This window comes from Camellia sinensis, chromosome 7 (assembly GCF_055761805.1).
Source record: "Camellia sinensis isolate YWXY chromosome 7, ASM5576180v1, whole genome shotgun sequence".
In the NCBI taxonomy this organism is placed as follows: domain Eukaryota; kingdom Viridiplantae; phylum Streptophyta; class Magnoliopsida; order Ericales; family Theaceae; genus Camellia; species Camellia sinensis.
Window position 1 is genome coordinate 65,044,302 of NC_138967.1, and position 22,962 is coordinate 65,067,263.

At 37.5% G+C, this 22,962-nt stretch overlaps 1 protein-coding gene and 1 long non-coding RNA gene across 5 annotated transcripts; one reads left to right on the forward strand and one right to left on the reverse strand.

Annotated features, from left to right (window-relative positions):
- Positions 1 to 2,017: 2,017 nt before the first annotated feature.
- On the reverse strand, positions 2,018 to 7,094 carry LOC114291264 (uncharacterized). 4 transcript variants are annotated; one of them, XR_003639330.2, is made up of 5 exons: positions 6,556 to 7,066; positions 5,172 to 5,234; positions 4,115 to 4,315; positions 3,102 to 3,171; positions 2,018 to 2,256 (listed from the first exon to the last, which is right to left on the reverse strand). XR_003639330.2 is itself a non-coding variant. In XM_082878068.1 (5 exons), exons 3-5 carry the CDS (start codon positions 4,277 to 4,279, stop codon positions 2,154 to 2,156), a joined length of 351 nt encoding a protein of 116 aa, XP_082734194.1. In that variant the 5' UTR covers positions 4,280 to 4,315; positions 5,172 to 5,234; positions 6,556 to 7,066; the 3' UTR covers positions 2,018 to 2,153. The 4 variants fall into 4 exon arrangements, 3 of the variants coding, with proteins under 3 accessions (XP_082734194.1, XP_082734195.1, XP_082734193.1); XM_082878068.1 differs by having other exon boundaries at positions 3,102 to 3,184; XM_082878069.1 differs by having other exon boundaries at positions 3,102 to 3,184; positions 5,128 to 5,234.
- A 14,713-nt stretch (positions 7,095 to 21,807) lies between these two features.
- On the forward strand, positions 21,808 to 22,656 carry LOC145794674 (uncharacterized). The gene is made up of 2 exons (XR_014334604.1): positions 21,808 to 21,936; positions 22,402 to 22,656. It is a non-coding gene; the product is annotated as an uncharacterized LOC145794674 (long non-coding RNA).
- The last annotated feature ends 306 nt before the right edge of the window (positions 22,657 to 22,962 follow it).

Consider the following 22,962-nt stretch of genomic DNA (forward strand, 5'->3'; position numbering starts at 1 on the left):
TAAATTTGGAATGATACACCATGAGATCCTTTCACTTATATTTCATAAGATTTTAAATTTGAGCACATACACTATTACAATGTGACATCATTCTACTTTTACCAAATGTATTCTTCTTAAAACGTGACAATAGGAAATTTGTGTACTATCTTATTAAACTTTTATCAAATTTGACAATGGGACATCATTATAATATGTGTATTATTATTTTATTACGTTTCTAAATGCGGATATGTTTCATTTGAAAATTTTTAATGTGAGATGAGACTTATATGTTCATGAGAATATTTATGGGAGTAAGGGCTCTTTTGAGAAGATAGCTAAAACCTAAATTTTGGTTTTTAATTTGTTTTGGGTCAAATCATCTCTCTATTTGTTTACACATTTTTTTCAAAATAAATAAATGAATAAATCAATTTTTAACAAACTTCCCAAAACAAGCCCAAATAATCCATAAAATGTACCACTAATTTAAAATTTCAGAGAAATTGCAAATCAGTGTGATCTTCACAAAATATGTATAAATTCATGAAAAAATTTGTAACTTTAAAATTATTAAAATTGATAAAGTTTAGGAAAATTTACCTAGAAGTGTCATCTTAGAAAAACATGTACGGGAAAGTCACAAGAATTTTCTTGTACACTATTAAGTCTTATTAAATTTGGAAGGATACACCATGAGATCCATTCACTTATATTTCATAAAGATTTTAAATGTGACCATTTTTCATTTATACATTATTAAAATGTGACATCATTCTAATATATGCACTATTATCTTATTAAACTTTTACCAAATGTATTCTTCTTAAAACGTGACAATAGGAAATTTGTGTACTGTCTTATTAAACTTTTATCAAATTTGACAGCGGGACATCATTATAATATATGTATTATTATTTTATTACATTTCTAAATACGAATATGTTTCATTTGAAAAGTTTTAATGTAAGATGAGACTAATATGTTCATAAGAATATTTATGGGACTAACCGCTCATTTGGGAATATGGCTAAAAGCTAACTTTTGGTTTTTAATTTATTTTGGGTCGCATCATCTTTCTACTTTTTTACACATTTTTTTGAAAAAAAAATATAAAACAAATCAATTTTTAACAAACGTCCCAAAACTAGCCCAAATAATCCATAAAATGTAACAGTAATTTAAAATTTTAGAGAAAATTGCAAATCAGTGTGATCTTCACAAAATATGTATAAATTCATGAAAAAATTTGTTACTTTAAAATTATTAAAATTGATGAAGTTTAGGAAAATTTACCCAGAAGTCTCATTTTAGAAAAATATGTACTAGAAAATCTCATGAATTTTCTTGTAAACTATCAAGTCTTATTAAATTTGGAAGGATACACCATGAGATCCTTTCACTTATATTTCATAAAGATTTTAAATGTGAGCATGTTTCATTTGTACACCATTAAAATGTGACATCATTCTAATGTGTGCACTATTATCTTATTAAACTTTTACCAAATATATTCTTCTTAAAATGTGACAATAGGAAATTTGTGTACTGTCTTGTTAAACTTTTATCAAATTTGACAATCACTACAAAAATTTTGATTTTTTGCGCCGGCATTTTATGCCGTCTCAAAAAACTTTTAGCGACGGCATTTTACTGTTGCCAATAATGTATAAAAATAGCGACCTTTTTGCCACAGTACTGTTTTACCGTCGCCAAAAGTATAATTTGAGACGGTAAAAATTACCGTCGCAAATTTTTTTTTTTTTTTTGCCACGGCATTGATTATGTCGCAAAAAAAGTTTTTGATTTTTTGCGACGGTGTGGTGACGTCGCAAAAAATGTAATATTTATTAAAAATTATAAAATACTTGTTTTTTTGCGATAGTTTGGTGCCGTCCCAAAAAAAAAAAAAAAAAAAAAAAACTTATTGTAAATTAATTAAAAATATTAAAATTACCTATATTCAATGAAAAATAATTTTAAAAAAAATCAATAATTGCATAATAATATAAAAATTCCTATATAGAAATAATAATTTCTCCATAATAAACATATTCTTACATTCATAACTATGCATCAACAAAATTCACCCAGTACATAATATTCCATAATACATATATAATATTTAAATACATAATGTTATTCATAATTCAAAATAACATAAATCAAAATTAAAAGTTTTCCTCAGCATTCTCTGTGGTACAAAAACAAAAATTAGTGGCATTCTTCACAGGCATGAAATCCACAAGAAGCAAACTTCTACTCCGAATATATCTAGAAAAAAAAATAAAAATAATTAATGACAATATAATTATGTGTTAATATGTTAATTACAAAAAAAACATAAAAATTTAACTACTATACAATTAGAAAGATAATTAAGTAAATAATTGTGCCTAGACCGAAATCCGACTCTAACTCCCAAACCAGGAACCTGATTTGAGTCCTGTCTTCTCTCACAAGTCTCTCGTGCCAAGGCGGTCGTGTGTGCCAAGTTCCGTACTAATCCGACGCCGTTTGGTGATTTTGAAGCGTTAACACCTTGAATTCTAAGTTTTTTAAAGAACTAGTTTACCTAAAGTGAAATCCGGCTCTAACTCCCAAATTGGGAACCCGATTCGAGTCCCGTCTTCTGCTACAAGTCTCTCGTGTCAAGGCGGTCTTGTGTGCCAAGTTTCGTGCTAATCTGACGCCGTTTGATGATTTTGGGACGTTAACACCTCCAATTCTAAGTTTCTTAAGAAACTAGTTTGCCTAAAGTGAAATCCGACCCTAGCTCCCAAACCGGGAACCCGATTCGAGTCCCGTCTTCTTCCATAAGTCTCTTGTGCCTAGGAAGTCGTGTGTGTCAAGTTTCGTGCTAGCAATGGAAAATCCTTTGTCTTTTTCTAATTATGGAATTAGCCTCTATCATATTTGGCTGTGTACAGTTAATGTATGGTTATTATTAGCTTAGAATGCAAAGACACATTTTATACCTGATCTTCTGATGGTAGTGTGTATGGTACCAACTAATTTAGCTTAGAATGCAAAGATACATTTTTATATCCAAAGAAGATGGAGAAAAAGAAAAAGAAAAAAAACAAGTCTCCACTATCTAGTACTACGCAATTACTTACCTTAGGTTCATAAGTTGATAAGGAGCCAAAATCACCAGTAGTAGACTTACAAAAGGCAATTCAAGTTCACCTACAAACAAGGACTAGCCAAAACAGGATCTGTTAAACTGTTTCTTCAGATTGATTTAATGCAGAAATTAGAAGACCCAACATAGAGGTAGAGAAATACAAACACAACCAACTATTTCATCCTGTTTCATAGCTTGTTTTCATTTCTCTACTTCCTTTGTAAAGGGAAAATGACAGAAACCTATCATGAAGTTTCTGGAAAGAAATACTGATTTTTGCCATCCATTGAGGTCACTTAACCAATCCTACATCTCTTCAGATTCAAGTTGACCAACACGTACCAACAAGAATAATGAAATTATATAATAAGGATCAAAGTAGTCACAAAACACATTTACAAGGACCAATTTCAAAAAATCCCAGAGCAAGTTCTTGTAAAAACATGGTACCAACTAATTTCAGAATAATTGCCCAACAGTAAATTCATATTATTCTGATAGATACAGAACCTACCAGGAATAAAGAAGAAGAGACGAACAAGAATTGCCACTGTACAGTTAATGTATGAACATAAAAAATGAAATACTTATACAACACGTGGGACATAAAAAATGAACCTACCAGAGAGGTACTGTAGCGCTCGTATATTAGCAAGAGAGAGAGGTGAGACTATGCAGTCCATTTTTGATGAACAGTATCACTAATTTAGCTAAAAAGTGATTTTAGCTAGTTTGATACTGATGCTCTTAAGACTGACTTTTCAATGCATTTATGACCAAATCCACTTCCCATAACTTCATTGTCCTAAGATTCAGCACCATACAAAATTGGCACAACGGATCTAATGTTAAATTAAACCAAATCAACTAAATCAACTTGATTTGGATACTATGTAACAAATAAGATATAGTAAATTCAACAAATACATTGAACTTTTTGTTTGCACCTCTTACCCTAAGTCAAATCAATTAAGATTATTTGGAGATGTGATTTTATACACTTACTCGAAGCCAATCAGCAACAGCAGCCACACTTGGCAAGGTTGCAGTCATACCAACAATTTGGAGACCATGAGAAGGATCAGTTTTCCCACTGCTTGTATCTGAACTTCCTCCACTAGATGATTGTATATTGCCTTCACCAGCTGCACAACGAAGCTTTGTCAACATAAGCTCCAACAGATAACCCCTATTCTGATCACCCACCTGTCAACAAACCCCAGTGATGAGAACCATCTTCATAATCTACTACGATTATAAAAGCATTAAAACAATTTTAAAAAAAGAAACAAGAAGTAATTGATGAACATCACTAAAAATTAAAAAAGACAACATCAAAGGCAGCTACCATGTGCATGACCCTCTTCTAGCAATCTTTAAGCAATGCTTGAAGTACCGTAGAAACACCCAATTATCAAATAGAACTATCTGTTATTTTTAAAGGTGGTAGACAACTGAAGTTCCTCCACAACAGACAACTTGTAACCAAAGACAAGACCAAGGCATATATGAAACTTCAATTTTCAAAGATAGACAAGAGTAAACTATTAATTCTAAACTGAAACTGCTCCAGAAATGTAAGACATACTAAAATAATCTCTAACAAAAATGAACACAAAACATCAAAAAGAATAAACATCACTAATAAATATAAAATAACAAATCAAAATGCTCACCTGTCCACGGATTGGATAGTGAATACAATTCATTCAAAAAAAAAAAAAAAAAAGAGCAACTTCTTTGTCAGATTGGTTTATTTTGGACCATGAAGGTTGAAATGAAAGACCATAAAGTAGTACCAGATGCAACAAGCTAGAGGGAATAAGAGAATACATTTTTTTTAATTTTTTAATTTTTTTTTTGATATGCAACTCTCGACATTCGAGAATAAGAGAATAGATTTCACAATGCAATTCCTCGTAGTGGAGTAATAGAACCTTTCCCCCCCCCCCCCCCCCCCCCCCCTATTACCACTATCAAAGAGAAGCTTTTTGAAACCACAGCAATATATTAAAGACCTGTCTAACATAAATATGAACTTGAATTCCATCTATAAGAATACCTAGTAGATGCACAATATACGAGATTCCTTCTGTAAGACACCATCTACCTGAAGGCAATCAACCTGCAAAATAAAAGAATAGTGCAATGAGTTTTCAGCTTTCAATTAGGGGTGGGGGACATAAAAATAAAAATAATGATATAAAAATAATATATATAAAAATGGAAAATAAAAATAAAAATAAAAATAAAAACGGATACATCATTTTGCAAGTCAACCTGGAAAATTGTCATATAAAAAACATGTCATGGTCAACACTGAATTAGAACATCATACTTAATGTAAAATATAATTCAACTGCCTAAGTCAACACAACACAACAAAACCTTTATATTAAACTATTTCGGATAACTCCACGCAGACATGGCGAAGTGGTCCCCATTCCGCCTATTGATGGTAAAAATAATAAGATGTAGCCAATGTGGTAAACTACAGGAATTAACAAATGCAGTAATTAAAAATATTGAGTAGAAAAGTACAATGATCTGGTATAAATCTTCCTCAGTTGTCTTCTGTGAGAGACCCTTCACAACAACAGTAGCATGATGAAGACCTCATACAAATTATTTGGGTTTAGTAGAGGAATTATTTTTCACCAGCCACACAGAGTTAGGTTCATTAGCTTAACACAATACTTAGGTGATGTTTAAACCCACTAATGTAATTGAGTAAATAGAGAGAAAAACTCTGATTAGTGGTGGACGAGAATTCAAGGTCAAAAAATTTCTCCACTAAGTAATCATATGAACAAAATATAGAGGTGCGTATTGATTCTCTTGAAATTAGCTTAACAATGCCCAATACCAGAGTTTAAGGGCTGAAAATTATAAAAATGCAATAAGAGGCAACCAAGTTCCAAAAACTAATACCAGTATTACTCAATAACAAAGGAAATAGACATTTGCTTACTAAGCTAATATAGACATAAATTGTTACTCAAAAAAATGCAAAATGTAAATGAAGCTACATTGCAGGAATTGGTCTAATTCTGGGGAACACCATCCAATATACACCTTATAACAGACAAACTAGGAGAGGGACCATCTTATGCTAAATCACCACCTTATACTGGGAGAGGGATTATACTAAATCACCACCTTATACTGCTTTCTCCTGGGAACACCATCTTCCTTATAACAGAATAAAATTGCCAGAGTTGAAAAAAAACACCATCTGCCTCAACATTCAAAACTAGCACAAAAAACATAAACCCACTAAAAAAACCAAGAGTTAAAAAGCATTTATGTGAATTAAACCCAACAAAATTAATCATAAACCCATCAAAAATACCAAAATATTCTCACCCATATTAGTTTTAAATCCATTAAAAAAACGAAAACAAAAGGATACAAATATAAATAGAGAGAGTTTTTTTGATACTTACCTTCTGCCGATTAGGAACTTGATGGATTGCTGGGTGAGTGATTTGTGTATTTCATGGATTGCTGGGTGAGTGATTTGTGTATTTGCTTTGGCAATTTCTTCTGATTGTGAATCTAATCATGCTTTACACCGTCTTAATTTACAAACAAAAGAAACCCTAATTTTTTTGGCGAATTAAAGAAGATTACAATTTACAAAATATAGAGTCCCAGAGAAGGTTTCAGATATAGAGAAAAGGAGAAGAGGAGATCAATCGAAGAATGAACGAAGAGAATAGATATTGTCGTTGTCGGAGATCAATGAACATCAATTAGATGAAATCCTCGTCACCGCCGCTGCTGCTACTAGCCGTCGTCACTCGCTGCTCGCCGTCGTCCTCCCTTGCTGCTGCTGCCACTGCCGCTGCTTGCAGTCGTAAGAGAGAGAGAGAAGTTTGGGGATTTTTGTGTTTTAAGGGATTGAGGATTGAGGATTTGAGATCGTCAGAGAGGGGAGTTAAAGAGTGGGAAAACGATAAATTTTTTGTTAAAATATTTATTTATTTTTTTTTGTTAATGATTTTTTTTTTTTTATTATAGTTACTAAGGATGAAAATTTATTTGTTTTATTTTTATTTTAATGAAAAAAAATTATTATTTTTTTATTTGGTAGAAATAGAGGTAATATTTTAATGAAAAATATTTTCTGTTAAAATAAATTTAATTTTTTGTGGCAATGAAAAATAATTTTCTGCGGTCTATTTTTTTTTATTACTAAAAATTAGGTATTAATTTTTTGTGGTAGAGGAGAGGGAGCGGCAGTAATGATGAAGGTGGTAGATAAGAGGTAATGCTGGTGGTGGTGGTGATGGCGATGGACATTAGTGGTGAAGTTATGATAGTGGTAGAGGAGACGGAGTGGCGGTGGTAGATGAAAGATAATAGTAGTAGTAGTGGTGATAGTGGTAGTGAAGTGGTGGCGATGGTGGTAGTGATGGTAGTCGTAGAGGTGGAGTGGCAACAGTGGTAATAATGGTGGTAGTGGAATGTATAGACACCCCATTTTTTACCGCTTTTAAGATTTGGACGCGACTGATGGTTTGCATGGTGGAGAAAGGTGTGCAGGGGAAAGGTTCAGTTTCTTCGGCAAGGACAGAGTCAAATCTCAACTTTATACCCCTTTTTTGATCAAAACAATCTTGATCAAAAGATTTTAGACCTCAAAACCCTCTCTTTCAAAATGTTTTTGAAATAAAGTTTTTACGATGTTCCGAGGCTCGCATTTTGTCAAATGTTGCCTTTTTTGGTAAACCGAGCAAGGATAAAGTAGAAATGAATGAAAGAGAGATGAAATCTTTGAAAAATCTTTCAAAACACTTTGTTTAGGGGTTTGGAGTTGAAGAAAAAAGGAAAGGAGAGAAGAAAACTAGTTTAGGAGAAGTTCGGCATGAATCCGGTTAGATCGAATCTGCGCGGCTTTACCAAAAAAGACATAACTTTTTTCATAGGAGGAATTTTAATGCAAGGCTGGTGCCATTGGAAAGCTAACTTCCGGGGCTTCAATTTGGACATAAGAATGATCTGAAAAGGAGTTCATATGATGGAGTTATGGCCATTTGAAGTTGAACTTGGAAAGCAGAATTTTCCTAAACTAGCTGGCCGACCCGAAAAGGTGGCTGGCCGACCACCCTCTCCTGAAAAAGTGGTCGGCCGACCAGAAAAAGAGGCTGGCCGACAAGAAAAGTGGTCTACAGGTCCCAAACTCAGATATTTATCCTCCAGCTGTCTTCCACAACCTCCAGCTGTTCCAAACTCAGATTTTTTTGAACCAACTCTTGTATATGGCTATATATGAGTTATATCTCTCATTTTCAAGGACAATCTTCCTAAGCAAGTTTTGGGAGCTTCTCACTCTAAAAAATCCCTCTCTCAATAGAAATTCCAGAGCCAAATCTCTGTCTCTCTCCTTCTCTTGCCTTTGTGTGCATAGCAAGAGCTATACTTTGAGATATACCTCTCATTTGCCTAGGCACCCTTGATCAAACTCAACTACCATTGGGCTGAGGTTCTTTGAGGATCATTTTGAGCTCCAAAATCTGGTTTTAGCTCAGAGTTTGGACCCCTTTTGCTGCTGTCTTCTTGAGCTTCAAGGGTAACACACCATTTTCCTCTTGTAAGCATTGTTTTGCATCATATCTTAGCCCTACTTGTGAGCATTTTCAAGATTTTTCATAAACTTAAAAAAGTTTCCTTTTGAGCTTATAAACATGTTTACTTAAGGTCACTTTTCTGTTTGGAGTCACCTTCCCCTTTGTATGCTTCATTCCCTCATGCTTGGGGCTATGCATTAAAGCATTTGCATTGGCCTTGGTTTGGCCTTTTAGCCACTGAAATCCAATGGATTTTCAATGGCTTAGATGTGTCTTTGAACCCTAAAATCAGAGAGGGGTGACCCTCTCTCTCCTTATCTTGTTTGTTGGCCTTTTTGGCCTTCCAAAGGGGCTCCATCTTGCATGCTTTGAAGTCTTGTTTCAGGCCCTATTATGTGAGTTTTGAGGTCTGCCTTAGCTCTGTTCGAAGCCTCTTTGGCCATATTTTATGTCTATGATGCATGTGTAAAATAATTCCATTCAAGGCCTTTCAAAGGGGCCTTTCATTGCATGCTTCCTAGACCAATTTCAGGCTCTTTTTGGTGAGTTTTAGGGCTGTCATAACTTATTTCCAAAGGTGGTTTTGATCTTTTGTTTGTCTATCATGTATGTGTAGAATAACCCCTCGCATGGCTTTCCAAAGGGGCTCATCATTCTTGCATGTGTTGACTGAGTTTCAGGGGTTATTTGGGCATATTTCGGCATGAAATACTTCTATTTTTGGCTGGTTGGGTGAGCCCTCATATGCTTCATATAGTTGTAGAACAACTCATGGTTCACTAGCTTTCTTTGCATGCTTTATAGGCCATTGATTCTAGCATATTTTGGCCATGCCTTAAACTGATAATGTGCTTATTTTGGACTGCCCTAGCTCTATTTTTGGGTCTTGTGGTTGAATGATGTTAGTTTTGCATGCTTGTAGTTCAAGGTCCATGCTTAGCTTTGAGTTTTGAGATCCATTCCATGCATATACTGAGGTGTGTTCATGTTTTGAGCCTATTATTCATCACATTTTAGAGCTTGTTTGAATGCCATGTTGTCATGTTTTATACTCTTTAAATGCGTTTAAGAGTCGGGCTTGTATGCATCATTTACTGACCATTGAATGAGCTCCATTTCGTTGCATTCTGAGCCATCATTTTAGGCCATTTCCCCACTGTTTCAGACCTGCCTAGGGTTTGTTTGGGGTTGATTTTGCCATTAGTGCATTGTTTTGGGTACCTCTAGAGTAACGCACTTCACTAGTTTTGGTACCCGGGCCCCCTAGCTTGCATTGTGTGCCATGCTTGCATGTTTCGGGACCATTTTGTATCATGTTTCAGAGCTAGAATTTGTGTGTTTGTATGCCATATTGCATTATTTTCCATGCTTTGGTAGAGTGACATTCGATGCCTTAGGATCGATCCCTTGCATCGTGCATGTTTGTATGTGTTTCGGTTGTCTCATTTCCATCATATGGCCACTGATGTGAGTGTGGCTGAGGTCCACTCATGTTGGTGTAAGTCCATCGTGCATTGTGTATGCCATTTCGGTCCATAGCATTGCATATGCTAGGTCGCATGTTAGAGCATTATGTATGTCATTTCATAGCATTGCGTATGCTAGGTTGTATGTTAGTCGCATTGTGTATGCCATCTCATTTGCATTGTGTTTGGGATAGGAGTTAGCCCAAGCACGGGAAACGAGAGACGTTTCGTACTCCGAGTGACGAAACGTGTCTCAATTCCCGGTCGTCGACACTCCGGATTACCCATGATGGAGTTTAGGTCTTGTTGCGTTTTCATGTGCATTCATTTCACATCGAGTCGTGCAATTCGACTCATCAGCCATCAAGCATCAAGATGCGTGATTGGTGGCACGAGGATCGAGGACTACACTCCCTGAAAAGTAGTCATACATGCATATGTGAAAATACTTTGCTGTGCCCCTTTTTGCTCTCTGTTGCAGCAAATCAGAAATCAACAGCCTTCCAGAGCCTTGCATAGCATTCCGAGATTAATTGTAAACAGAGGCGAATCGGGGCATCACGATGGATTTTCGAACCAGGCAACTCAAGCATGCATCTTTCATCATTCAGAACAGAGCTGAAGCGGTCCATAAGCTTGCATGCTAGTTTATCCGCTTTCTTAGGTAATTTGTTAATTAATTAGGGCTTTGTAATATTTAATTATTTATTCGGACTGTATTATTCTTTCGAACCCTCCGAGCGAGGGCACAATTGTAATAAGTGTGCGTATGTGTGATGTATGTCTTCCAACCCCACGTCTTTCTCTTTTTTATTTACCAGCTTATGATGATTAGTTTAGGGCATGTTTCAATTAGCATACTTATGCTCGCATGTTTGCATCCATTCATCTGTCTTGCATGCACCGGACTCGGCGTATCATACTAACTGCATTTGTATTTCAATTCCGAGTTGAATACTTGTTAGCTGTAGCATTTCACATGTCATTTTAGAATAGCCGAGCCTATTGTGGTTGTATTTTTGCATGTGTTGCATTAGACATTTCTGTATAGTTAGGATCATGCATGGATTTCTAACTTAGTTTCTATTTTGGCTCGGAGTACTAGGTAAGCTTTTACACTTTGGTATCTTGCATGCGTGTAAATGTTGCCATGATAGCATGTTTACCATGAGGCTATATGCTTATATGATATAACTGTCTGAATACCTGTGGGTGAAGGTTGGATTATCTGAATTGGAATAATGCATTGACTGTGAGTTTTAAGCCCACTAGATAGTGGCAAAACCATGTTTTTTAAGCCCACCCGAGGGTGGCAAAATCTGTATTTTTAGCCTACTTGCGAGTAGCAAACTGCTTTAAAAAATAAACATGAAACGTTTTGTTCCAATTCAGGCGATCCAGTCTATACTTATACGCTGTGTGCATCACATAGTAAATCTAGGCTTATAATTGGAATAAGAACGCATAATGTTTTCAAAATTAGATATCATGGTTAGTAGAGGCCGATCTTTGATCGGGCGAGCGGGGCTCACGAAGTGACCTTCCCCAATCGTACCCAAGTTCCCGAGCCGAGGCAACTTTGGTGATGGCGGACACGTGGCCTTAGGCAACGAGTCAGGGTTTCCTAAATTTTCCAAAATAAAATATTTAGGTGGCGACTCTGTATCTGGCAAAGCAGTCCATGTTTGGCACTTCTTTCAAAAAAATCTGTTTTCAAAAACGATTTGCCGGATTTGGACTCTTTGATGATTCATCAGTCTTGCATTGCACTCTGCGAGATTAGATACAGGACCATGACTTTGAGTCCTGAACTGTAGTGAGCCCAATGAACAAAACGGGGGATTTCCTCCCGAGACGTTCAGGGACGTCTACAGAATGACATTTGCAGTAGTGGTGAAAGTGATAGAGGAGATATGTGGTAAGAGAGAGAGATAAGTAAGAGACAGATAGAGAAGAGAGATAGAGAGAGAGAGAGACAGAGACAGAGACAAAGTGATGAGTGAAAGAGAGACAAAGTGGTCGCTAAAAGTGCTTTTTCTTGTAGTGGATCAATAAATCAAGACAGAACTCGGTAAATAGAGAAGAGGTGAAGGAAAGAGTGAGCAAGGCGAACACAGTAGGGGAGAGAGAGAGAGAGACATATACACAAATAGACATGCAGACAGAGAGAGAAAATGAAGAGATAGATAGAGAAAGAGATAGAGAGAGAGACAGAAAAAGAGAGATAAACAAGAGATGAGCGAGAGATAGACAAAGAGAGAGAGAAAAAGAGCGAAAAGAGATGAACGAGAGAGAGAGAGAGAGACATAGAAAAGAAAGAGACAGAGAGAGAAAAAAGATGAGCGAAAGAGACATAGAGAGAGAAAGGAAGAAGAGAGATGAGCGAGATAGACAAAGAAAGAAGAGAGATGAGCGAGAGAGGTAGAGAAGAGAGATGAGAGAAATAGAGAGAAGAGAGATGGGCGAGAGACACAGAGAGAAAGAGAGAGAAAGATAGACAGACAGAGAGATAAGAGTGATGAGTGAGAGAGAGAAAGAGAAGAGATACAGACAGAGAGACAGGAAGATGAAAAATGGGTGAAAAAAGACATATTATATCAAAAGAGTAAGATGACATCGTTTTTTTTATTTTATTTTATTTTTTGCGATAGAAAAATTCCGTTGCATTTATTCAAACTATTTTGTGACTGTATATATACGAAGCCATCTTAAAGGCACAATATTTTTTTTTTTTTACTTTTTTTGCAACGGTACCTATTACAGTCACATTTTTTTTTTTTTTTTTGCGACTGTAATTGGTGCCATTGCAAAAATTCTATTTTTTCACGACATCAATCTCTGCCGTCGCAAATACTCTCTTTTTTTGCGACAGCATTTTCTGCCGTCGCAAATACTTTACTTTTTCGCGACGGTAAATTGTGCTTTCGCAAAAATTCAGATTTTTCACAATAGCAAGTTGTGCCGTCGCAAAAACTCACATTTTTCACAACGGCAAGTTGTGTCATCGCAAAAAGTCACTTTTTGAGACGGCAAGTGTGCCGTCGCAAATACTTCCGTCTTTTAAGCTCACTTTTCTTGTAGTAAATGGGACATCATTATAATATGTGTATTATTATTTTATTACGTTTCTAAATGCGGATATGTTTCATTTGAAAATTTTTAATGTAAGATGAGAATTATACGTTCATAAGACGTGACAATGAGATGATATGATATAATATGAGATGAAATGATGGAGATACTGTATAATATATCTATATCTACAATGTATAGATAGAAATGGCAACGGGCCGGGCCGATACCAGGGACCACACTTTCAGTCTCCGATCCCCAACGGGGAACCTATCATTATCCCTGCCTCCTAACGAGGATCGGGTTTCCCCGATCCTGAAAATTCCCCGGTCTAAAAAAATAAAATAAAAAATCAACATATCAACACAAAAAATGGAGACCAACATCATTTATAGAAATAGATTGACACCAAAACAAAAAAATGGAGACCAACAGACCAACCCTCAAAAATCAACAGATCAGCACAAAAATCAACAGATCAGTACTCAGTACCACTAGATTTTATACATCAAATACAAAATCATCAATGAATGTTGGCTATACATCAACTACCCAAAAAAAAAAAAATGGAGACAGAAAGATGGATAGAAATCAACACAACTCGTAAGATCTGCAAGAAATCAAAAAAAGAGAAATGAACACAACAACTTTCTCTCGCAGTGATGTCAGAATCTCCATGGTGTTATTGAGAAGAGGAGATCAGCGAGATCAGAAACCCTAATAGCTTTCTCTCGCCAAAGACAGCGAAGGGGGAGGGAGATCGACGGCTACGTTGCCTCCGATCCACCGCCGTATCACGACGATGATGGCGAATTCACTGCTCATGAGGAGGTCACTATAGATCTGAACTATACTCAACAGATTTGGGTAAAGGATGAGCGAAATGGACTACAGGAGGAGGGGAAGAGGCAACGGAGGACGGTGGTGAAGGTGAGGAAGAGATGAGGCAACGGAGGCTCAGATCTTTTTTCTTATCTCAAGTCACAAAGTAGAGAGAGGTAGAAGAACAAAGAACGAGACACAAAGGGAGAGTGAGAGAGAGTTGAGATAGATAAACAAACTCTAATTTCTAAATATATATATATATATATATACAGGGACTGTTCGGGGCCAGGCCGGGGCTGGGGTTGGGGCACCTATCACCGTCCCCGGTCCGAAAATCATCGGGGATCTATTTTTTACTACCAATCCTGGCCCTATGGGAAATAATTTTCAAAAACAACTCGAGTCAGGTTTAAATTGCCATCCCTATGTATAGATATATCCATTGGCTAGGTATTTTTTTTCTTTTTCACAATTTAAAAAAAATATCTCTCTTTCCTCTTTTCTTGCTCGTTGACTCGACTCATCTAATCTAGTCTTTTCAAAGTCGTTTCATCTAGAGCCAAAAAGGGTCGAGAAATTATTCATTGATGTTGGGTCACCACGACCAATCGTAATTAATCATAACACATGACACATGGCATTGATGTGGCACCACATGACACATTATGTGAGTGTTTGAGATGTTGCTATTTTAAGGAAAATGCATAAGACCCCCAGTGGGGGTGCTGGGGTCTCTTTTGATTGGTCAAAAATTGTTTTTTTTTTTTCTCCATTGGTAGTCTCCCACGTGGAGGTGTGGGTGCTGGGAGTCGTTCCGTACAGGGGTCCGAAGCAACACTGCTATTTTAATAGCCTATTTTAATTTTTAGTTATTTTAGTAGATTAAATTTTTTTTGTTTGGAAAGATAGTTAAATTTTTTTTATAGTTGGATGCTATGTTTATGAGGAAAAAAGTAAAATAATTATGAATTTAATATAACATTTTATTTTATTGATTATTTTAACCTATTTTATCATTTTGTAAATTTTAGTCCAAAAAATCAAAAAATAACCTTTCCCAAACACTCCTTGATTGGTGTAGTGCCCTTAAACCAATAAAGCTATGTTTAGTTTTGACTTTTTAACTAAAAAAACACAAAAGACAAAATTGATTATATAAGTCAATAATATAAAATGTCACATTCAAACCATAATTATTATATTTTTTCTTTTACAAAAATAAAAAAAGTTAAAAATAAAAATCAAACGAGACTAAAAAAATCGAACTAAAATAGTCAAAAATCAAAAAAATCAGAATATTGTAACTCTTCTTAAACAAAGACTAATTTCTCCCAAAAGTTGTTCACGCACGACTCCATCCGTACCCTGCTCCACTCTACTACTACGTAACTATCTTAATCCAAAAAAATTATTGATGAATCTTGAGTATCATTGTGTGACGTTGAATAGTATAGTATTATAATTAGTAAAGGAAATAAAGTTTAAAAATTTATATTTGATAATTAAAAATATAAAAAAATAATAAATTATGATTAATGAAGTGTATGATCACATATTCGCCCTTACACCAATTAATAATTTTTCTTACCTTAGACCCACTAGCTTCACCAACCTATTTAGATAGTGTTTCAGATGATGGTTAATGGTTAAAATAGGTCCGAGTAAGAGGCTATAACCTGGGTGGCAACCTAGTAAGGGCCTGGGGTTTAAGACCCTAGGTCCTGGGTTCGATTCCCCTCTGGGCCAATCTCCAGGGCGTATCACAGTTTGTTAGGAGATTGACCTCAGGATGCCTAATCAGCAGCTTGGTGTGGGTTTAATGCTCCCCAGCTGTGCGAGTCCTGACTTAAGCGTAGCTTGTCTTGGGAGGTCGAGACAAGCTTCCAGGTTATAGTGTAGCAACCCTCACCTTACTCTTGTCATACTTGCATACATCCATGCATGATCTTGTCTTGTTATGATTGTTTTGCAAGTTTTGCCTGGTTTTGCTTTGTTTAAGTATTGCTTGCATGATTTTTGTTCCTTGCTTGGTGTGTAGCCGAGGTCATCTTGAGCTTAGTTCACCTCTGAACCTTTGTACTTAGAATGCTTTGGAACCACTTGGTCGGCCCCCATCTTCACCTCGGGTATGTTTGCCGAGATGTTTTGCACTTAGTGATCCTTGTCCTTGGACAGGTATGGCCTAGACCGAGGTGTGGCACACCCCGGCCAAGGTGTGGCACAACTTAGTCAAGTGTCGTCCTCCCTAGCCGATGTCTTTGTTACCCTATTGCCGAAGCTTTGACTTTAGCCGATGTCATTACTTGCCGATGTGTCTTGCCTTAGCTTACTGCATACGCTTTGTCATAGACTTGTCTTATCAATCAATCACCTTTTGAGGTGAACCAACCCGGTAACGCCACGTGTCCGAGCTGATTGTTAAGACGGCCGACAGACCTAGAAACAAATCATTTTGTCTCAAATCTTTGCCTTTAGAGAGAGAAGCTCTAAGAGAAAGGAGGAGAAGTTCTTGAGTGAGAATAGATCTTTCAAGCTTGATCTTCAAGGTTTGGACCGTTAGATTCGAGTTTTAAGGTCCTTGATCTTTGTTTTGAGCCTACACCCGAGGAGATCTATGTGAGTGGTATTTTTAATAAAGCTATGTTATTGCTTTGCTTTGTTTTGACGAAAATATTTGTTAAGCATGAATGAATAGCTCTGTTTTGATGTATCAAGTATAAGCTTTGTTTTGATGTCATTGTTGAAAAGTCCCTTGTACTGGAGGACTCTAAACTTTCGCAGTACCAAGTATAAAAGTCCCTTGTGCTGGAGGACTCTAAACTTTCGCAGCACTAAGTATAAAAGGATACGGTCCTTTCTTGGAAAGACTATCGTGTTAAAGCGGGCTACGGGCCTAAGTAACACAAGACCATCGTGTTAAAAAGAGCTACGGGCTTAAGTAACACAAGTCCCTTGTGCTGGAGGACTATAAACTTTCGCAGTACCTTTGGCTAATCGATTACGGATCGTGCAGTCCTTGTTTCGCTACTGACGGTTTACCGCGTGGACTTGTTCGTTCTGAAAGCTTGACTTGTGTTTTCCCGATGCCAGTGAGCATCCCTTGAGACTTGTAAGACTTGATATATGAATACGGTTCATCTCTTGTTTTGATAAAGTTTTGATGTGTTTGCTTTGAAAAGATCTCGGCTAATATTCGTATGGTTCTGGCATGTTTTATTTTGAAAGACTTCGGCTATATTCATGCAAAACCTTTATTACTAGTACCATTCACTGAGTATCCAAGCTCACCCTCTCTATATATATGTAGGTGATGAGCAGGACGTCGGCGACGCCTAGAATGTGTTTTTGAAAGCTTGTTTTGGAACCATGATTTTGTCGGCTTTGTTTGTATTCGCGTCGGCGATGTTATTTCTTTTATGTCGGCGAATCTTGAAAATCATGCTTCTTGGCTTGTATTCATTGTCATTTTGTATATGTCGGCTCGAGAAGCCTTTTGATTAAGATGTAATACGTATTTTGGTTTGTTGTATTCAAGTTGTAAAGATGTATGCCATTTCATTGGACTTATGCACTGCTCTTATGGACCACTTGTATTTTGATTTATTGCTTCCGCATTTGTAAGCCCCGTTTGTTATACTCTGATTGTGTTAAAATTTTAGAAGACGGCCTTCGGTAATCACGGATTACTGGCCATCACGACACCAAACTACTACGGGCGGTTTGGGGTCGTGACAGAATGGTATCAGAGCACAAGTTCCTTAGAAAGATTTTAGGATTTGCATCATGGTACTTGCTATTTGAACGAGGTGTGCATTGTCTTGACATACCTATTTGTTACTTGCCTACGTGGTTATTTGTTTATTTGTTTTAAAGTCACACTTTGCATGCTCATAGCATCATGAGAAGAGGTAGACCTCCAATTGGCCGGGATCAGGCCGAAGACAGACTGGACAGACTGGAAAGATTAGTTGAAGGTTTGGCCCGCGAGTTGAGGCAAACAAGACAGCAGTACGCTAGCACTACGTCGACTCAGGCTGAGCAGACCAACGGCCGAAATGTAGTTCCGCCTCCACCTCCTCCAGTGCCGCAAGTTCCTCCACAGCCAGCCTTATATGGGGATGGCACGATAGCTTTGATCAGGGAGTTCAAGAAAATGAAACCACCAAGATTCTCTGGGGGTATAGAGCCAATGAAGGCTGAGGCGTGGGTTTTAGAAATGGAAAAGTTGTTCGAGATCTTTCCTAGCACCGACGCTCAGAAGGTGACGTTGGCAGCATTCACGTTAGATGATGACGCTCGCAGATGATGGATGATGGTTCGAGAAAACAATCCAGATCTGACTTGGACTCGATTCTTAGAGTTGTTCTACAACAAACACTTTCCCCTAAGTGTTCGAAACTGCAAGGCTACCAAATTTCAGACTTTGACGCAGGGCAACCGAACAGTGGCAGAATACGACCGCGCTTTTACTGAATTGGTAAGGTTTGCACCTCACATGGCCAACGACGAATACATGAAGGCCAGGAAGTTCGAGAGTGGGCTTCGCGGACCGATTCAAGACCGGGTTAACCTGCACAATATGCCGACTTATGCCGAAGTGTTGGACAAAGCCATTCAGGCCGAAGCTAACCTGAATCGATACTAGAGCTCGGGGAAGAACCAGCGAAAGAGACAGAACTATGACGATCGCCGAGCATAGCAGGGCACCAAGAAGAAGATGAACATGGGCAGTGCTGGTAACCTAAGGCGAGAAGGTAGTGCTAAGCCGACGTGTTTGGATTGTGGGAAGCAACATTTCGGGGTCTGTCGTCGGACGTCTGGAGCTTGTTATGAATGTGGCGAATTGGGTCATTATGTGAAAGATTGCCCTAAGACAAAGGCTGATAACAACAAGAAAGGTGAAAATACCTCGGGTTCCGTCCAGAAGGGTAATGTGGGAAAAGGACAGATGAGACAGGGCAGAGTATTTGCGCTAGTACCAGGGGACACTCACAATGCTGAGACAGTGGTGTCAGGTATACTCCTAATTTGCTCCCAAAATGCCTATGTGTTGATTGATTCGGGTTCTACGCATTCGTTTGTATCTGCTAAGTTTGCCGAGAAAATTAATAGAGAACTAGAACCCCTAGATTATGTATTATCTGTGTCTACTCCATCTGGGAGATCTATGATTGTTGCATCCATTTATAGAGCATGTGTTGTTGTGATTGAGAATGCTGAACTGTGAGTAGATTTAATGCCTTTGGACATAACTCATTTTGATGTTATACTGGGAATGGATTGGTTAGTCGCAAATCATACATCTATTAATTGTGTTTCGAAAAGTGTCACACTGAGACCCCCAAACCTAGCCAAGGTTATTTTCTAGGGTAAAGGGGTAGTGTCCCCACCTTACTTGATTTCGTCCATTAAAGCTTGTAAGTTAATTCGGAAAGGGTGCCGAGGCTACTTGTGTAGTATACTGAGTGATCAGAATGGGAGTGTTAATTTAGCCGACATCCCAGTTGTTAGTGAATTCCCCAACGTCTTCCCAAACGAATTGCTTGGCCACTTAGTCGATAGAGAGATAGAGTTTACTGTTGATATCATGCCGGGAACACAGTCGATCTCCAAAACACCCTACAGGATGGCCCCAGTTGAACTTAGGGAATTGAAACTGCAATTACAAGAATTGTTGGATAAGGGATTCATTAGGCCGATCACTTCACCATGGGGAGCACCTGTTTTATTTGTTAAGAAAAAGGATGGCACACTCTGTCTTTGCATCGATTACAGAGAACTTAATAAGGTCACCATTAAGAACAAGTACCCATTACCTAGGATTGATGATTTGCTTGATCAATTACAAGGAGCACGAGTCCTTTCTAAGATTGACCTTAGGTCTGGTTACCACCAACTTAAAGTTAAAGCCGAAGATGTTGAGAGGACTGCTTTTCGGACAAGATATGGCCACTACGAGTTTTTAGTAATGCCTTTTGGAGTGACCAATGCCCATGCTGCATTCATGGATTTGATGAACAGAGTCTTCAAGCCATATTTAGACGAGTTTGTAGTTGTCTTCATTGACGATATATTGATCTATTCCAAGAGTAAAGCTGAACATGAAAATCATTTGAGACTTGCCTTACAGATTTTGAGAGACCGGAAATTGTATGCTAAGTTTAACAAGTGTGAGTTTTGGCTTCCTACTATCTCACTCTTGGGTCATGTGATTAACGAAGAGGGTATCTCGGTTGATCCTAGCAAAATTGAGGCCGTAGTAAATTGGCCGAGGCCGACTAATGTGTCCGAGATTCGTAGTTTTCTGGGTTTGGCAGGTTATTACAGGAAGTTTGTGAAGGATTTCTCAAGGATTGCAATTCCATTGACGCAATTGACTAAGAAGGGAACACTGTATGAATGGACTAAAGATCGGGAGTCAGCTTTCCAGGAACTGAAGACGAGGTTAGTTACAGCACCAGTACTCATACTTCCATCAGGTAATGAAGAGTTTCATATCTATAGTGATGCATCGCATAAAGGTTTGGGTTGTGTATTGATGCAAAAGGGTAAAGTCATAGCATATGCATCTCGTCAGTTGAAACCCCACGAGAAGAACTATCCTACCCATGATTTAGAATTAGCGGCCGTCGTATTTGCTTTAAAGATTTGGCGTCACTATTTGTATGGAGCTTCTTGTCAGGTTTTTTGTAATAACCCGACCCTCGTACATGATTTCTTAAATGCTTACTGTGTAGTTCCGTGAAAAAAAAATTATGATTAAGGAAGTGAAATCCATGTCTACGAATGTCTATCTGTCTCACAAGGAAACTATCTGTCACCATCAACGCGTTTGAATTAGAAATTGGAAGCCTTAACAACTTAATTAGCTGAAATTGATTATATATCCGTAATCAGCATAATTTTTAGGTAATATTAAGCATGTTCGTGAAATTTTAATTTTGGAATAATTAAACGATCCATTTTTGTCTTATATGCCTTACTTATGCCTTACTTATATATATATATATCTAAGCCTTTAGGAGCCTTGATCAAAAATAAACAAACGTGAATACCATTTTGGGGGAAAAGAGGAGAAATCGGGGGAGAAGGGATTCCACAAGGAAGCCTGGCAAAATTGTTAGAGGTGTAGGATTGAATTTAAGGTAAGCTCAAATCCTTCTTGCTATGGCCACTTAGAGTTTGTATTGATGTGTATGTTTGATTCATGTCTAATTCATGCATGAATGATGAGGGTTTCTCTTACTTGGTTGCTTAGGCACCTAGATTTGGGTGTGGTATGAAAGTATACTTCAATCTATGGTTTTCTATCATCACTTCATGGAATTATGTATATATCATGTGTTATGTTTCAAAGATATGAAAGAACTTGAATTCAAGAGTGGAATTAGAGAGGGAGATGACTTTTTAAAGCTCCTAATCTTGCTTAATTTATGATACTCAAGGTAGAATTCATGTTATAGTGAAGTTAGGTGAGTATATTGCATTAACCTAACCTTGGGTTGCATGTAAAAATGGAATGAATACCTGGTTGGGACTCGAATGAAGGTCCAGAATTTCAGAAAATTCGCTTGGTCCGCTCGAGCGTAGGAAAGCCCGCTCGAGCGGGAAAAACCACCTCTCAGCAGTTTTGTGCAATTTACAGTCCGCTCGAGCGGCCAAAGTTACGCTCGAGCGGAGGACTCATTTTTAGGAAAAATTAAATGTTTGTTCAGCTTTGAGTGCTTGTTTCTCTGGTATTTTTAGAATGTTTTACAGATGATTTTAAAGTGGTTGTAAGCATGCAAGGTGTAAGACTCAGGAAATGCTTTATAAAAAAAAAAAGAGAGACTAATGTATTACTTGTGTGCAGGGCACATTCCAGAAGGAAGCAACACGCCATCTCAACACTGTGAGTAGTAGTACTTATGTTATGTTATGCAATCATGTTAATGTCTCAAGCATGTAATGCTCTTATGCATGTTTAAGATATGTTAATGTTATATGTAAAGAAAAGCATTTACAAGGGCTATATGCCATTTTCAAGGGCCGTGTGCCACAAGTTTCAAGTACATTTTCAAGGGCCATGTGCCACAAGTTTCAAGTATATGTACAAGGGCCTCGTGCCATATGTTCAAGGGCCTCGTGCCATATGTTCAAGGGCTTCGTGCCATCATGTTTCAAGGGCTTCTAGCCACAAGCTTATGTCACGGGAATAGGCCTAGGGCCATTATGAGTTAAATGCAGAATCAGACAAATCATGTGCATGCTACATCATTTTATGTATTGATGTATTTAAGCTTCAAGTCAGACGTCTTTCATTATGTATTACTACTCATTGAGCTCGGCTCACTCTTTATTATGTCTGTTTCTGTAGGTTATCAGTCAGGGGGTCAGTCCTAACTTTGACGCTGTCCCTTTTGTCAACCTTTACATGTTCAGGCACCATACCAGGCCATTTATTTTTGTGAAGCTGCTAAGATATGGGTCTGCTTTTGAGAGCCACCTATGGATGTTGTACTTAACTTTTATATTCCTTTTGTTATGCCCAATTATCGGGCTAGGACTGTAAATGTATATGTTATACACTATATCCAAGGATATAGTTTTAAACTTTATCCGCTTTTGATGATGTATGTAATGCATGAGATCCTGGCATATAGAAATAGCTCAATGGAATATGCTTGTATTTTTTGTTATATTAATATTTTATGCTTCCGACAAGGCCCCGTACGGTATGTACACCAGTTTTCATGACAGGTCTTGCTTAGGTCATGCCCAAACCTTTAGGGGCAGGTGTAGGGCGTGACAGTGGTATCAGAGCACGAGTTGCTATCTCACACACGGATCCATTGAGCTGTAGGGTGTCTAGAAAGGATTTAGGCCTCATGCATGACATCCTAAACATATAAGACAAGTTCGATGGCAACATTAAGTG

What these genes read in the sequence shown, in the direction of transcription:
- LOC114291264 (XM_082878067.1), bottom strand. Translation starts at nt 4,279, where the DNA reads ATGTTGACAAAGCTTCGTTGTGCAGCTGGTGAAGGCAATATACAATCA. An exon ending in CTGTTGCTGATTGGCTTCGA is followed by an intron (nt 3,185 to 4,114) that starts GTAAGTGTATAA and finishes TGTTTTGGCTAG; the next exon opens with TCCTTGTTTGTAGGTGAACT. An exon ending in TATCAACTTATGAACCTAAG is followed by an intron (nt 2,257 to 3,101) that starts GTAAGTAATTGC and finishes TTTTTTTTCTAG; the next exon opens with ATATATTCGGAGTAGAAGTT.